The sequence below is a fragment of the Bicyclus anynana genome, chromosome 10 (genome assembly GCF_947172395.1).
Source record: "Bicyclus anynana chromosome 10, ilBicAnyn1.1, whole genome shotgun sequence".
NCBI lineage: Eukaryota > Metazoa > Arthropoda > Insecta > Lepidoptera > Nymphalidae > Bicyclus > Bicyclus anynana.
This window is the reverse complement of record NC_069092.1, coordinates 11968065-11983229: the sequence shown is the minus strand read 5'-3', so window position 1 is coordinate 11983229 and position 15165 is coordinate 11968065. Positions and strand designations below refer to the sequence as shown.

The following is a 15165-nucleotide window of genomic DNA, read 5'->3' as shown; positions in this document are numbered from 1 at the left end:
TTACTTATATACCTATTATTCTTAATCCATGCTGTGACAACCAATAAGTGGGTCTGCAATAATTGCCATATGTTATATATTTCTTTATATTTTGTTGTAAGATTATAATTGTAAGCTGTTGGTGTCCTGTTTAAGTATATAAACAAGTAAGCCCTTGACTACAATCTCACCTGAGAATAAGTATTGTTATTATTAAAAAAATATCACTTTAAGCCCTCTACGCTAATCCCACAGTAATACTTGAAATTCGTGCGAGAAAAAATTACAATATATAGGAAAAGGGGCCAAAAAAGTAAAAATACTTCAATAATAAGAATTAATTTATTCCAAAAATGTATTAAACAATCCTAAACAAAAATAACTACAAGTAAGTAGGTTCTTCGTATTAAAACAAAAATATATATAAAATTTACAAGTATCATACAAAAAGGGAGGTAACATAAGAACCGATTAATAAATACAGAAGATAAGTAGTTATAGATTTTTTATCAAAAACCGTTTGGCACAAATCACATACTTCTGATTAATAATTATAATTATAATTATTTTTATATAAAAAATGAGCATTTTTTTTATTATGCTAGGAATTAAAACATTTTTTAAAACACAAGTTCTATAACTAAGGTATTATAGTAACTGGCACAAAATTCGTACACATTCATACATGAGATTCAAAATGGAAACCTCAAAATTTTCGAATTAAAATATATTTTTAAATAGAAAATTACTAGATATAGAAGAAAATATGAGTGAATAGAATTAATAGAAAAGTTCTTATTACATTGGCGTAATAAATTTTAAATCCGAAGAGAAACAAAATATATTCACTAAGTTTGATTATAAATTAAATAAACTTAGTGAATAGCCAAATTAAGTCCAATAGAGAATTTAATGCTAAGGATCAAAATCATTAAGGTCTCAACATTTCTCAGATATCAAAAAAATTAAATATTTAATACGTTTTGCATGTATTTTTTTTTGGATATAAATAAATGTTGTATTTCAAAATACAATTTTAAGGTACAGTAATTTAATATAATAACCACCCTTTATTCAAAAAAGTAACTTCATAGTCATTTATTTTGGCAAGAGCTTAAACGAGTAGTAGACGAACTTTGACAAAAAAAAAACAATTTTGTAAAGTTTTAATTAGTATTAAAACTTATAGAGCGCTTGGACGATTCTAAAAATGGCCTTATTTTTATAGAATAAATATGCTATTGTATCCATACTTTGAATAGGTTTCGAAAATGGTTGTACTTAACGAATGAAACAGTATAAATTAGTAATAAATGACTCCACTATTTAAATATTAAGCTAAGTTTACAATACGCCTCGACTTTGCTATATTTGATCTTACCAAAATCTCGACTGAAGGAGCTGGTTTAATACACATATCAGGAAGGAAAACTAGTACTACAAGTACTTTCTATGACACAGTTATCTAACGAAAATTTTCACTGAAACTACATACAATTCGATACATAATTATTGATTTTGCTACATAATTATTATGTAAAAATTATGCTTCAATGTAGAATTAAAATTCTAGTTATCTACTATTCAGATATACAAAAATGTGAGTCTACCAAGTAGTATTAATTACGAAAACAGCGTAATGTAAGCCTAGATTAACAATGGCACGCTTCGCCATAATAATATTCGCAATTAGACACGGTTTATAAGACTGTGGCACATACTATGTGGCGTAACATTGACTACAAAAGGCCTAAATTGTTAGTTCTAAACCATTGGTTCCCAAAGTGGTTCAGGTGGACCCCCAAGGGTTCAAAAAATGGGGTTCACGGTACGTAAGCGGGGATATTGTTTCATACTGAATGGGACATTTTCTAAATAAAACTAGTGAGAAATTATTGGATCCTTGTGCTGTGAGTAAATTTTAAATAATTAAAAGTTGTATAGTATCACTTTTTTCATTGGCCAACTTAGCTTCTCACTCACAGTACAATAAATTAATTAATTCAGATATTAATTCTCACTTTTTTTCGAAAACTGATAATTTTGTTGAACTGAGCCGCAACGGAAGTTTCCATACTGGTAGTAAAATTTCATATTTTTTCGAATTTTGGGAAATAGTAATGTAGCTGCAGAGAGTTCACCGTAACCAGCTGGATCTTTAAAGTGGTCTATGAGAAAATAAAGTTTGGGAACCTATGCTCTAAACGAACAAATTGTTAGTTATAATTGACCCTACAGTTTACTCGTACTACAAATTATTTTTTTAAATGCCTTTACATATTATATCCAGTGCTACTTGACTTTCTACATCGATACATTAAGTTGGTGTCATTTACGCCACTGATTTCACTTTCATTCCTTTCATAATTTTGCAAAGTAACGTTTGCAAAACATCGCAGAAAAGTATTACAATATATAAAGTAATATAAATACATGAAAACTCATGTTATAAGAGTATAAAACATGCCACAAATACTTTGTGTATAAACCACAGCCTTTGCACAATACGACTTTTTCATACACAATCGATCATTATTTACCACAAAATACGACCAGCAATAGTCACATATACACAGTCAATGATAATTTTATACTATAGATCGGTTACGTCCCCATTAAAATCACCGCAAAAAGTGATCCGAATAATAGACTGCAAAATTGAGCGCACACATCTACAATTTAGTCTTTAATTCCATTATTTGTTTATGTATATATAGTTTTTACACTTCCTGAACACACAACTCGACATTGTAGACGATATTTAAATATTATTTGTTTAAATAACGTTCATTGTTGACCATAACACTAACATTGAAATGTGGAAATTTCCTCTTTTTTTTTTATTCTTTACAAGTTAGCCCTTGACTATAATCTCACCTGGTGGTAAGTGATGATGCAGTCTAAGATGGAAGCGGGCTAACTTGTTAGAAGGAGGATGAAAATTCACACACCTTTCGGTTTCTACACGACATCGTACCGGAACGCGAAATCGCTTGGCGGTACGTCATTGCCGGTAGGGTAGTAACTAGCGACGGCCGAAGCCTCCCACCAGCCGGACCTGGACCAATTAAGAAAATCTCAATCGGTCCAGCCGGGGATCGAACCCAGGACCTTAGTTTCGTAGATCCACCGCGCATACCATTGCGCCACGGAGGCCGTCCTCTTTTGAGCGTCTCATTTTTCATGACCTAGTAACACATCTAACAGTATTTAACATTGCACAGAATCGTCGTATGCAAAGGCTATAAGTAATAACAATTACAGAAGAATATTTAGATAATATAAAAAATCTGTACAAAACTATTTGTACCTGTATTTACAGGTCAGGTACCTACAAAAATATACATTTTACGTAATGCCTCTATTATTTACAAGTTTTATTTTTTTATATATGCACATTTTGTTCAGTTAAAAAGACTAGCCCGCGCTAAGTAATTACAAGTTATCTAATAATTCGTTATTCACATAGACTGTAGACGTATCTAGATAGACTTTGGTGGAGTCAAACAATATGGACAAAGAAATTGCATCTTATTTTCTACGCAATAAGGTTCAAATTTGTTCATATACACTGCATAAAGGCAATCGGATGATCAGTGACCATTATGAAGAGTAGTAAAGGAAATACGACTTTAAAACAAATGTAGATAGGTTCATTTTACTTTGAATAGTCACTCTTACGAGCGTGTTAATTCTCACCAAGATACTGATACCTGTTAGTTTAGAAACTACGTGACATCAAAATACATATATAAAATTTCAAAAATATCAGTTTAAAAACGTGTTGAAATTGTTGCCATAATAAATGTATTTACAACTACAAAATTGCAGTTAAAAATGAATTTTAAGTTAATTCACACAATGGATACTGATACCGGTTTCGAATATGTGTAGAAACTATGTGACATCTATAAAAAAATTATTGCCATAAAATTCACGTTTAAAAACTTGAAATTGTTGTCATGAACGTATTTACAACTACAAATTTGCAGTTAAAAATATATACGGTCGAATTCAGAAACCTCCTTTTTTTTGAAGTCAGTTAAAAATGTGTTTATTGAAAACAATTCAGAACTGTGCAAAAGTCTATCTAGATACGAAAACACTCAGTTTAATAATAACATCTATCTTTTGAAGCATTTATTCAGTCGTAAATTATTTAATATATTAAAAATATTCGTTGAACACAAACACTTTAGTACTTTCAAGGCTGAGATTCACTTCTGATTCACTTTTGTTTCACTTCCATTCACTTCACAATGTCTCATTGTTATTTTGGGGGAACTAAAGCTCTGTGGTAGTTTCTACGGGTGATTGTTCGTAAGAGAATCCACTGAAGTTTCGCTTCCCGAATATTACATTGTCATTATCGGTGGCCCTGGAAAGATATTAAAATAAGATGAAAACGAAATAGTATTACTTTAGGTATTGAATTATTTTATATACTATACTATACTCAGAGGCACAATTATCTGCCGTCTTTAATATAGCGCGAGTATATTAAAGTGAGCGAATAATTGTGCCTCTGAGTATATTTTCAGTGAATCATCATTCATCATTATAAACCCATATTCGGTTCCTGTTGAGGTCAAGTCTCCTCAGAATAAGAGGGGTTAGGCCAATAGTCCGCCACGCTGGCCCAATGCAGATTGTCAGATTACACACACGCAGAAAATTAAGGAAATTCATTGATATGCAGGTTTCCTCACGATGTTTTTTCCTTTTTGAGACACGTGATATTTGATTTCTTAAAATGCACACAACTGAAAAGTTGGAGACGCATGCACCGGACCGGAATCGGAGGCAGAGGTCAAATCCACTGGACTATTTATAACTTCAGAGATTTATTAAATAAATACTACAACACTTATATTTAATTGAATACAATTAAGTATCGACTTTTCTCTGACGTTAATGTTAATTAACGACAGCGAAATATTTTGATACGATCATTTTTGCACAGATAGCGAAGTGCGCACACCAGCGTTTTTAGGCAAATGCACCAATCGGATGATAAAGGTTTTATATAACACTACGGCACATGTGCATTTAAATTGGTGAAATAAGAGATACTTAACGAGCAAATGTGTTATTAACTCTGGTAATATTTTACGCCGTATTCCCACAGAAGCAGGAACTACATTATTAAAACAGAAGGTCGTCTAGTATTGTTTAAGAATAAAAAAAAAACTCACCTTTGCAACCCTGGAATCTCATCATACGCCATTATAGGCTGCGATGCTTTCTTTTTGTGGTTTCCGCTGTTAATCTTCCTACCAAGCGTCGCAGCTAATAACCCGCCACCCAAGTTATTGTTATTGACTCGTGGTAAAGTGCCCAGAGCGTTGTTCAACGCGTGATTGTTTGGCACTCGTCGGTTTAACGTCTGAGTGTTGCGCGCATTGGATGTGTTGTTCGCTAAACTGTCGAAGTTGTGGTTGTGGACTTTGTTCAGCGAGCCACCGTTCTCGTTGACGCTTGACGCGCGCGCCGTTGTCGCTGTTTCGGAGAGCGTTGGACTTCGTTCACCTAAAAATATGTTAGGTTAGGTTAGGTTAAATCTTTCATCATAACGCGTTTGGAACCCTCCTAACTTTAGTTTTAAGTTTTCGCCTATTATTACCATCATTAAATTAAATTAAATTATGATACATCTTGACCTTTCAAAACTGCTTTTAAACTAAGCCTAATTGAAATAAATGAATTTTGACTTTGACTTTGACTTTGACATCATTGTCAACAAATATTCGGCTCACTGCTGAACTCGAGTCTCCTCTCATAATGAGAGGGGTTAGGTCAATAGACCACCACGCTAACCCAATGCTTATTGGCAGACTTCACACACGCAGAGAATTAAGAAAATTCTCTGGTATGCAGGTTTCCTCACGATGTTTTCCTTCACCGTTTGAGACACGTGATATTAAATTTTTTAAAATGCACAAAACTGAAAAGTTGGAAATGCATGCCCCAAGTCCACCTAACAAAAATGTTAGGTTAGATTACATAATACTACCGATTACAATTTATAAATCCATCATCATCATTGTCAACCCATATTCGGCTCACTGCTGAGCTAGAGTCTCCTCTCAGAATGAGAGCGGTTAGGTTCACCACGCTGGCCCAATGCGGATTGGCAGACTTCACACATGCAAATAATTAAGAAAATTCTCTGGTATGCAGGCTTTTTCACCGCTTGAAACACGTGATATTTAAATTCTTAAAATGCACAAAACTGAAAAGTTATAAGTGCATGCCCCGGATCGGATTCGAACCACACCCTCCGGAATCGGAGGCAGAGGTCATATCCACTGGGCTATCACGGCTAAAATAAATATAAATCCATTCTATATTATATACGAAAGTCCGTCTGCCTCTATTAGCCTATTTACAGCTAAGCTGCTAAACCGATTTAGATGATTTTTGGTGATAAATAGGACCTCAGAGTAGTAGTCTTCATTGACTATCAACCAATTATGTCAAGCATGGTACTAGTATCCAAACCCAACTCGCGAGCCTTTTTTGTCGCTGAAAATGTATCAGCGCATCCCAATCGAAGGCTGTTGAAGTCTAGTCTAGTCTAGTCTGTGTGAAACTCAAGCATCAAGCATAAATAAAAATAAAAATTAAGTTGGTATATTCTATATTAATCTATTCCATTTATTCTAAACTTAAGTCTCATTAACTTACCGTTGTCTTTGGATAAATATTGCACATTATGGAAATTGAAGGCGTGGTTATTCGAACTGAAGTCGAGCTGCAGGTCGGCGTCGTCCACCGCCATATTCAAAACCTGCGGAAATAAAATGTTTTAATGCGAAAATGTAAACAACAGAACGATAATCTCATTATCTATACTTATATTATAAACTAGCTGATGCCCGCGACTTCGTCCGCATATAGTTATGTAATAGTTTTTCATAAGTCCCGCAGAAATCATGGGATTTTCCGGAATCAAAAATAGGCAATGTGTAAATTTTATCTCCATTCCAAATTTTAGTCAAATAAATTTAACAATTTTAGTGTAAATATGCCATAATAACATTAAACAATAATAACTTTCGCGTTAGTAACATTAGTGAGATTACATGGGATTCAGACAAATTAGAATAAGTAGTTCGGCTTTGCTATGATAAGAAAGAATTAAGATTGGCAGACCACGAATAACGGCGGGAGCGGCAGGAGCGCGGTATCTGTCGTAGGAATACGGAGATAGCAGGGGAAATCCCCAACCTTCCTTCTTGTATCTGAATAATATCGACATGTCAGATAGTTACCTAAGTCTCGAGCGACGTACTGCCGCAAAGCCTGCTCATTGTGCTTCTTGTATCTGAGCAATATTGACATATGTCACATAGTTACCTGAGTTTCGTATCTAGGCGCAGGCTCGTCCTCACTGGACTCGTAGCCCGAGGGCGGTCGCGGCGGCGCCATGCTGACGCTGAGCGTGCCGTACTGCTGCAACGCTTGCTCCTTGTGCTTCTTGTATCTGGACAATATTGACATATGTCAGATAGTTACATTACTTACCCTAAGCATTTCGTGGGATTTCATAGGAGTTACAGCTAAAAATTAACTATTCTCACACTAATGACGGACTCTCTTGAAGAAGAAAAAATGCCACATATTTCATTATTAAATACTAAATTATTCTATATCTAGGAGTTCTCAGGATTCAGGTAATAATAACTTCTTGATTGTTTGAATACTCGAAACTAATTTCGATTCGGAATTGCAGACATTACAGAGAAGAATCGATAAGAAACTCTGCAGTAGCTCTTTTCAAAAATGTTGGTTATGAACTGTTTCAATTCTACTCGACTTAACTCGTGATCCGCTCAACAGAGAATAATCGACCGCCAACATGAAAATAATAATGTTTCCTGTCAAGTTGTAGCTTTCAAGCTTGGATAAAATAAATCTGATTGGTTCCCGCCATTTTACTTCAACCGGCGTCAACCAATCACAGAATGACAACTGAGAGATCATTTAAAACAAAGTTGCCAGCATGAAAATAAAAATGTAGTACAATTATGAAGCTAGTTTGCTTAATCCTAACATATAGTTAAACTGACCACACAAACAGTGAGGCAATAATGGAAGAATGCCCTGCAATGTGTGGCATAACCTAGAAAAAGACCCCAACTCAGCCTTTTGCCACATACTCGTAATTCCTATACAAAAAAAGTATGCAGCACTGATTTTCAGTCACCATGTGAAGCAGTCATCATATTTTAGAGATATAAGTTCTGTCATTTATTGAGATTATATTATACCTGTTCCAAGAGGCGCAAATATAGATGGTAGCGGCAGTCGCAGCTACAAGTACCAAAGCGGCCAAGGCGAGCAACGCCGCGGGTAAGGCAGTAGTCAACGGCGCGGCAGCGATCTGTGGCCTTCGGGGCTGCTCCGCGGGGACGAGAGGCGCTTTGACTATTACACCATTGTCTATTGCTCTGGAACAAAAACAGCATAAAAATGAGTATTACTCATACTAATTATTAAGAAGATCTAGAATGACCTTCTGGCTTCTTGTTTCCTTCAAGGCAAGAGTGAATATGTTTCCTTCAAGCAAGGGTAGATGATTAGCTACTAGGTAATCGCGCTCCAACCTAAACCTCGTATTTTCATCATCATCTCTTTGCTTTCCAACAGGCAGATTGTAGTCAAGCCCAAGCCTATTCTGAATCAAAAAAAAAAGTAGATAGCCAGTCTAGAGTTATATCGTCTGATACCACCCAAAGCCACCGTGGTTCAAACTCCATAGTTGCCATATTTACATATGGCAGGAGCACTCACAAACTATCAGCTTTTATAAAACTATAAAGGTCTGGCCTTAACGGACTATTAAGCCACTAACGAAATGCAGAATTATTGCATAGTAATAGCTATTTCCCCTGACGACTCCTGTAAAATATACTAATATTCTAAAGAGGAAAGATTTGATTGTTTGTTTGCATTGAGTATGCTCTGAAACTACTGAACCGATTTGAAAAATTATTTCACTGCTGGGAAGGTATCCCCGAGTGATATAGACTATATTTTATTCGCTCCGTATTCCTACGGGAACAAAAATCACGCAGGGAACCTCGCGGCGTCTGCTATATACTAAAAAATTACTCACTTTTTTACTGGCTGCGAATCTCTGGTCAATATTTCTCCAGTATTCGGATCGAGCAAATACAGCCATACATTGGTGGCTTTAGGATCATTCTCTATGGTCCCGTTCTCTCCCAAGTAAAGCCTAGGCGTTAGCTTCTCTAGACCAGCGACTAAGCCACTCTTCTCTTCCACTCCAACTAGTAAGTTGCGAGCTTGTAATGGAGTTATTGCACCCATATTTTGGTCTCCCACTTCCATTATCAGTTGGTTGTCTTTTTGAAGGAGGTTTATCTGTATATATAAAAAAGAGAAGGTCATTAATTATAATAGATTTAACAGTGACTAATATAATTAGACGATAATAGTCAACGATATAGCTCAACGAGTCGCGAAGCTAAAATATCGGCGGGGCACATCGTTCGAAGAGCCGATGGATGTTGGGGTCCCAATGTGCTGGAATGGCGACCCTGCACTAGAAAGCGCAGTGTTGGTCGACCCCCCACTAGGTAAACTGACGACATCAAGTGAGTCGCAGGGTTCTGTTGGATGCAGGCGGCTCAGGATCGTGATGTTTGGAATTCTCTACTAAAGACCTATGTGCTGCAATGGACGTCCATTGGCCGATATGCTGATTATGATGATGATGATCATGAATTGAGACGAACAAAAAAAAAACCTAAATTTAAAATTAATTATTTTAAATTAATGGGAATTGGTTTTTACAGTCGTCGTAGTAGTTCGGAAGATAAAACAGCCTATATACGCAAAAATTATCCTGGATTAGTTAACCGAAGATTTCCAAGTAGAATAGTCTAATAATAGTGGATATCTGTCAACTAATAATAGTCTGTGAACTTAGGTACTGAATTGTTATTATCGTTAAAAAGACTTTGTAATGTGGTTGACATTCAGTAGGTACCTATAGTGGAATTAATACTAATAAATTGTTCTTTAATAGGTACTATTAAATTATATGGGACACACTATCGGAAATCAAAAAAACATTCAAACAAATAACACTTAAGCAATCAATATTACCCAGTTAGTTAAATTGTCAGCAAACCGGTTAGTAATCGACTCATTTAAACAAGTGACAGTGTTCAATTAATATATCAACATATCCTTTTTAGGGTCCCTCAGAAATGTTATAAACTATGTTTTTGATCCTGTATTGGAGAAATTGTGCTTTCTCTAGTTAAGAACCTCTTTGAAGCACAAAGTTGAAACAAAATGACAGTTCTCTATACAGGTACAGTTGTAAGTATAAGACACATGTTCCGTCATTGCCCGGCACATTAAATAAAATTTCGTAGGCGATTGTAAAACACATTCGAGTGTTGCCATGGTTACTTCTAGTGGGTACGTCGCTAACACCCGAGAATATAACCTATAGGTACAAAGTTATCCATTAGCCTGTTTCCGAAGAAAAATAAAACTGTCTTTTCGGAAAAAACCATTAAATTAACACTACTTTAAAACTGGATCACTATAAAAACTACCCCCTAAAGAAAAATAATACATACCAATGTCTCGAAGTATAAATTAATCTTGATATATAAATACGAAAGGTCAGACACTTATATTACATGGCCGGTAGTTTTATTATAATAGTGTTCACGAAAACTAAATTATACTATCACAACTACACGACACAACAATAGACAACAAATAATTGATATACACGAAACTCAATTAATAAATAACTCACAGTAATTATTGAAAATCTCAACCGCTACCTAATACTAATCTCTTTAATTGATTTATAATTACTTAAAGGGAATACTTAATAAATGTACAATTGATGACAATTATAAGATAATTGGTTAAATTGTAAATCTAAGGACATATTTTTTTAATAACAAGTTATCCTTTTTCTGCGATCTCACCTGTTATTAAGTGACAATGTAATATAAGATGGTTTGAAATTACTAACCTTTCGGCAGAGAATCTTAAAGTTTTAAGTTTAAGATAAATTGCAGGTTCCTATGGAGTTGCGTCATAGTAAAGCTAGCTTACGACAACGACTTATCTAATTAGTGCTACAATAAAATACGATAATAGTAACCGGTTTCAGAAACTCTGATACATTTATTTAAATGAACAGTCATTCATTAATTAGCCTACCAATTAACTAAGAACTCCGTGGAGGGAATTATTAGATTTGTTTATTACCTAGCGTTCGAGTAAATGTTATACCTAATTTCAATTACCTTTTGACTTTAGCTTAGTTATATAGACGTTTTTTTTTCTACAAGTTAGCCCTTGACTACTATCTCACCTGATGGTAAGACTAATTTAAAAATCCACATCCAAAAGAAGTCTTTTTAGTTTTTTTTTTTTTTTCAAGAATATTTTCGTATCTTACAGTATTACAAGACGTACTTAATCTTCTAAATCACTTATTTCCGACAATAACATCTTTGATAATATTTTAAAGTGTAATTTAATAATTAAGCGAAAGCGAAGAAGAAAGCCAAATCGTTAGGAGACCCATCACGCTGCTTTTTCTTTTGCTAAGGGTTGGTGGGCTTAGGATAATAATGTTAAAATTCTTTAAATTATCAACTCTGAACAGAGAATTTAACCTGAAAATTTCTTGGAAGTAAAAAAAGTTCCGAATTTTGAGTGCTCTGGTGGTCTGGACCCCAGAGTGAGGAATATCCTCACAATACGCATCATCTCAGGATTACTGTATCTGACCTTTAATCCAACATTCAAGCAAAAGTTTCGCAAGGTCGAAGCTTTTCGCTAAGAGACCATTGACTGAAATTAAAGTATCTAATCAGATAACAGTAAAACATTCAACTTACCACAACAGAAGCCCGGGCGGTCTTGTAGTCCTCAGCTTTAGGATTGTCTCTGGCCATCACATTGAACTTGAACGGTAGGACTTCTTTGGGAACATTTTCGAAAGTTTTTATGTTACTAATGAGTCCAGTGTCCGCATTGAGCGCGAAGTATTCTTCAGCCGCTTTCGTCCATGCATTTTTACGGTACTCTATTTTACCGAAATCCCCACTGTCTCTGTCTTTCGCCTAGAAAAGAAGCGAGATGAAATGTTGTAATTAAATTTTAGATTTTAATTTATTCCACTTCAAACTGATGTCAGAACAATTCGTTGTTATTTTTATTTGTGCGATACCAGCGACTGATAACGTTATTCAAGTTCTGAGATCTTGTAATTAAAATACATATAATTTCATTTCCTTCAACGCTTATTCATCTCCGATTGGAACCTTTATCATCGTATCTAGGACCTACGCACAACAACATATCTCGATCTAACGACGATAAAACACGAGAGTAAAATAAATGTCGACCAAAAGCGGGGCAATTGGGTCAAAATAAAATATATAGAGCGATATTTCTACTCTGCCGCGATTGATTGAGAATATGACTTTCTCTTCACGAGATATGTCGTTCTGCAGATGACATTAAGGGCTAAGTTGTCGATAAGTAAAAATAAGGTGAAATATATATAGGGTGAGAATACAGAAATAGCTCCTAGCGTAAATGCTGATATGTACAATAATATTTTATAAAATTGTATAAGTTTCTCTTACCGTCACTTGCAATACATTAGTTCCCAAGGGCATTTCTTTAGTAGCGATCGCAAAATATTTCCCTTTAGCGCCCACAATAGAGGACTGCTCGGGGAATATAAACACTGGTGCATTGTCGTTGACATCTGTCACATGAACTTTGATCACCGCTTTATTTGCCTCGGGGTTTATTAGACCCTGTATAGACTCGAGTTGGATCTCCAGCGAGTATTCGGTCAATGTTTCATAGTCCAATGAACTGTTGAGGTAGATCGCACAGTCTCTCTCTTCGGTAAGTTTCACGTAGAATGCGCCTGCAAAAATGGCATTAACTTTAGCTGTCGACCTAGCATGCGTCAATGAATAACGCTCGAATCAAATATATCGCTTATACACTATTAGTGTATTTAATAAACAATGTAATTTAGTTCTAATGGAAAAATGCCAAAATTCTTCAGATTGGCTTATTCATCACATACAGTTAAGAACGTTTTACCAAAAATCAACTTTTTGTTAACATAAAGCGCGTCCAAATAGGTCCATTTGAGAGATACATTGCTGCAAACAAATGCAGATATTCCTTTTTTACGTCTAGTGTTAAAGATTACCTTTTTGAGTGGTATCAGTAAGCAAACACTTGAGTGGGGTGTCTCGGGAATGCTTGCTCTTGTTCCAAATAGGCAATGTCCTCACTAGAGTGCCGTTAGGAGAATTCTCGGCCACGTGTTCCGTGTATGTTGTATCGGGGAATCCAAGTCTGACCTGAGAAACACAGAAAATATTATTAACATAATAAACTAATCTAACACGAACTTATTGTCTTAGTAGCTAAAGCAGATATACTTCGACAATGATGCTGGGCCAGTAGCCATGCGGCACCTCGACTTCTACAAACGCTAACGATTCGAAAACTAAAAAACTGTATGGGAATGACAGATCCGATCGGTAACTTGATCATGTGACCTGTCGATAACAATACCTATACATTTTTTAAATTTCGAAGCGTTTGCGATTGTAGGAAGAGAATGATTACAGGACCTGGTTATTTGGTTGAAAAGTTCTATCTCCACCCGATAGACTATTGCTAAGACTGGTTATCCGCTCGACTACTTAAGAAATATGACTAATCTATGCTAATATTATAAAGCTGAAGAGTTTGTTTGTTTGTTTGATTGAACGCGCTAATCTCAGGAACTACTGGTCCGATTTGTAAAATTCTTTCAGTGATAGATAGCCCATTTGTCGAGGAAGGCTATATGTATTATCCCCTCATCCCTACGGGAACGGGAATCACGTGGGTGAAACCGCGCGGCGTCAGCTAGTATTTCTATAAAAAAATTATATTTTATATAAGAATTTGTCTAGAAGACTTACATCTGGCGGTACTGTAGCCGAATGGCTCACGTATACAGTGAGACTCATCACTGATGACATCACGGGATCGCCTTCATCGTATGCTTGTATGTCCACCTACAAACATAACAAAGCATTAACTAAATATCTTCTACCACGTAAACTGTTATTTGTAATATCAATGTAAAAATATTCAATCTCTTCAAAACAGAAGACCACTAAAAGTTATAGTTAGCTTAGTTTGCTATAGCGTGACACTTGAAAGAATGATAATTTCTTGAAAGAATGATAAATATTTCATGAAACCAGTCGGATACAAGGTCAAGGCAGTAGCTTAAAAGAACTAATTCACAAACAACAAAAATTACGAGTTGATAATATTTACTGAGAAATTTTCGGAAGAAGGAAAAGTACTAAATTTACCAACCTAGGACTCTTAAAACCACCAGACTATCCAAAAGAAAACAGACAAGACTCGCTAGCAGAGATTGCCATAGACAACAACCGGTGGAAAACGTTGACCCATTTGCCGTTGAGATCTCACCAGAATTACGATCATCAGAAATGCAAGGAACGACCACAGAAAGAGACTCGAAAATAAGACCTCGTGACCCGAAACTCCATGACCATCAAGACCAACGTTCTCGTTGGTAACACATATACCGACAGAGATCCTGGAAAATTTTAGTAATTTCGCAGCGCCAAAAATACAGTTATACAAACTTACGGTATATTCGCTATCGGTCTCCTTCCTCAAATCGTCCCTCACTTTAACAGCACCAGTATCAGGCTCCACATGGAAGTACTTCGAAGCCTTGCCCCGTCCCGCCAGCGCGTATCGGATGCGGTTATTGGGCGCTGTAGCGTCCGCGTCGCTCGCTACCACCGTCTCCACCAAACTGCCGATGGACGATGTATCCTCTATGGTGACGGGACGTACTGCTGATGTGAAGACTGGTGCGTTGTCGTTTTTGTCCTTGGAAAAATTAAGGTAACATTGATCAAATGTGTGACCCTTTTAATGTTAACTAACTGACACCCTACTATTCCTAATAGCCCATGATCCGTTTTAGATTATATTGCGAGTAGGTTGCGTATACTATGCGTTGGTCAATCTATGATTATCTGGCCATTATTAACTATCATTAATGATACTTTGGCTAGGCGTTATTGAGGCAACTTACTCGCAACA

At 35.7% G+C, this 15165-nt stretch overlaps 1 protein-coding gene across 2 annotated transcripts in view; it reads right to left on the bottom strand.

Annotated features, from left to right (window-relative positions):
* Positions 1 to 307: 307 nt before the first annotated feature.
* LOC112046653 (cadherin-99C) overlaps positions 308 to 15165 on the bottom strand; it is a 166538-nt gene continuing 151680 nt past the window's right edge. For both annotated transcript variants that reach the window (XM_052883834.1, XM_052883836.1), the window contains 11 exons: positions 14701 to 14949; positions 13995 to 14090; positions 13229 to 13382; positions 12642 to 12934; positions 11889 to 12113; positions 9101 to 9369; positions 8253 to 8432; positions 7339 to 7465; positions 6667 to 6769; positions 5175 to 5508; positions 308 to 4357 (listed from right to left, as the gene is read on the bottom strand). In XM_052883834.1, the coding sequence (XP_052739794.1) occupies positions 4264 to 4357; positions 5175 to 5508; positions 6667 to 6769; positions 7339 to 7465; positions 8253 to 8432; positions 9101 to 9369; positions 11889 to 12113; positions 12642 to 12934; positions 13229 to 13382; positions 13995 to 14090; positions 14701 to 14949 (2124 nt within the window). In that variant the 3' untranslated portion in view covers positions 308 to 4263. The remainder of the gene's footprint in view (positions 4358 to 5174; positions 5509 to 6666; positions 6770 to 7338; positions 7466 to 8252; positions 8433 to 9100; positions 9370 to 11888; positions 12114 to 12641; positions 12935 to 13228; positions 13383 to 13994; positions 14091 to 14700; positions 14950 to 15165) is intronic.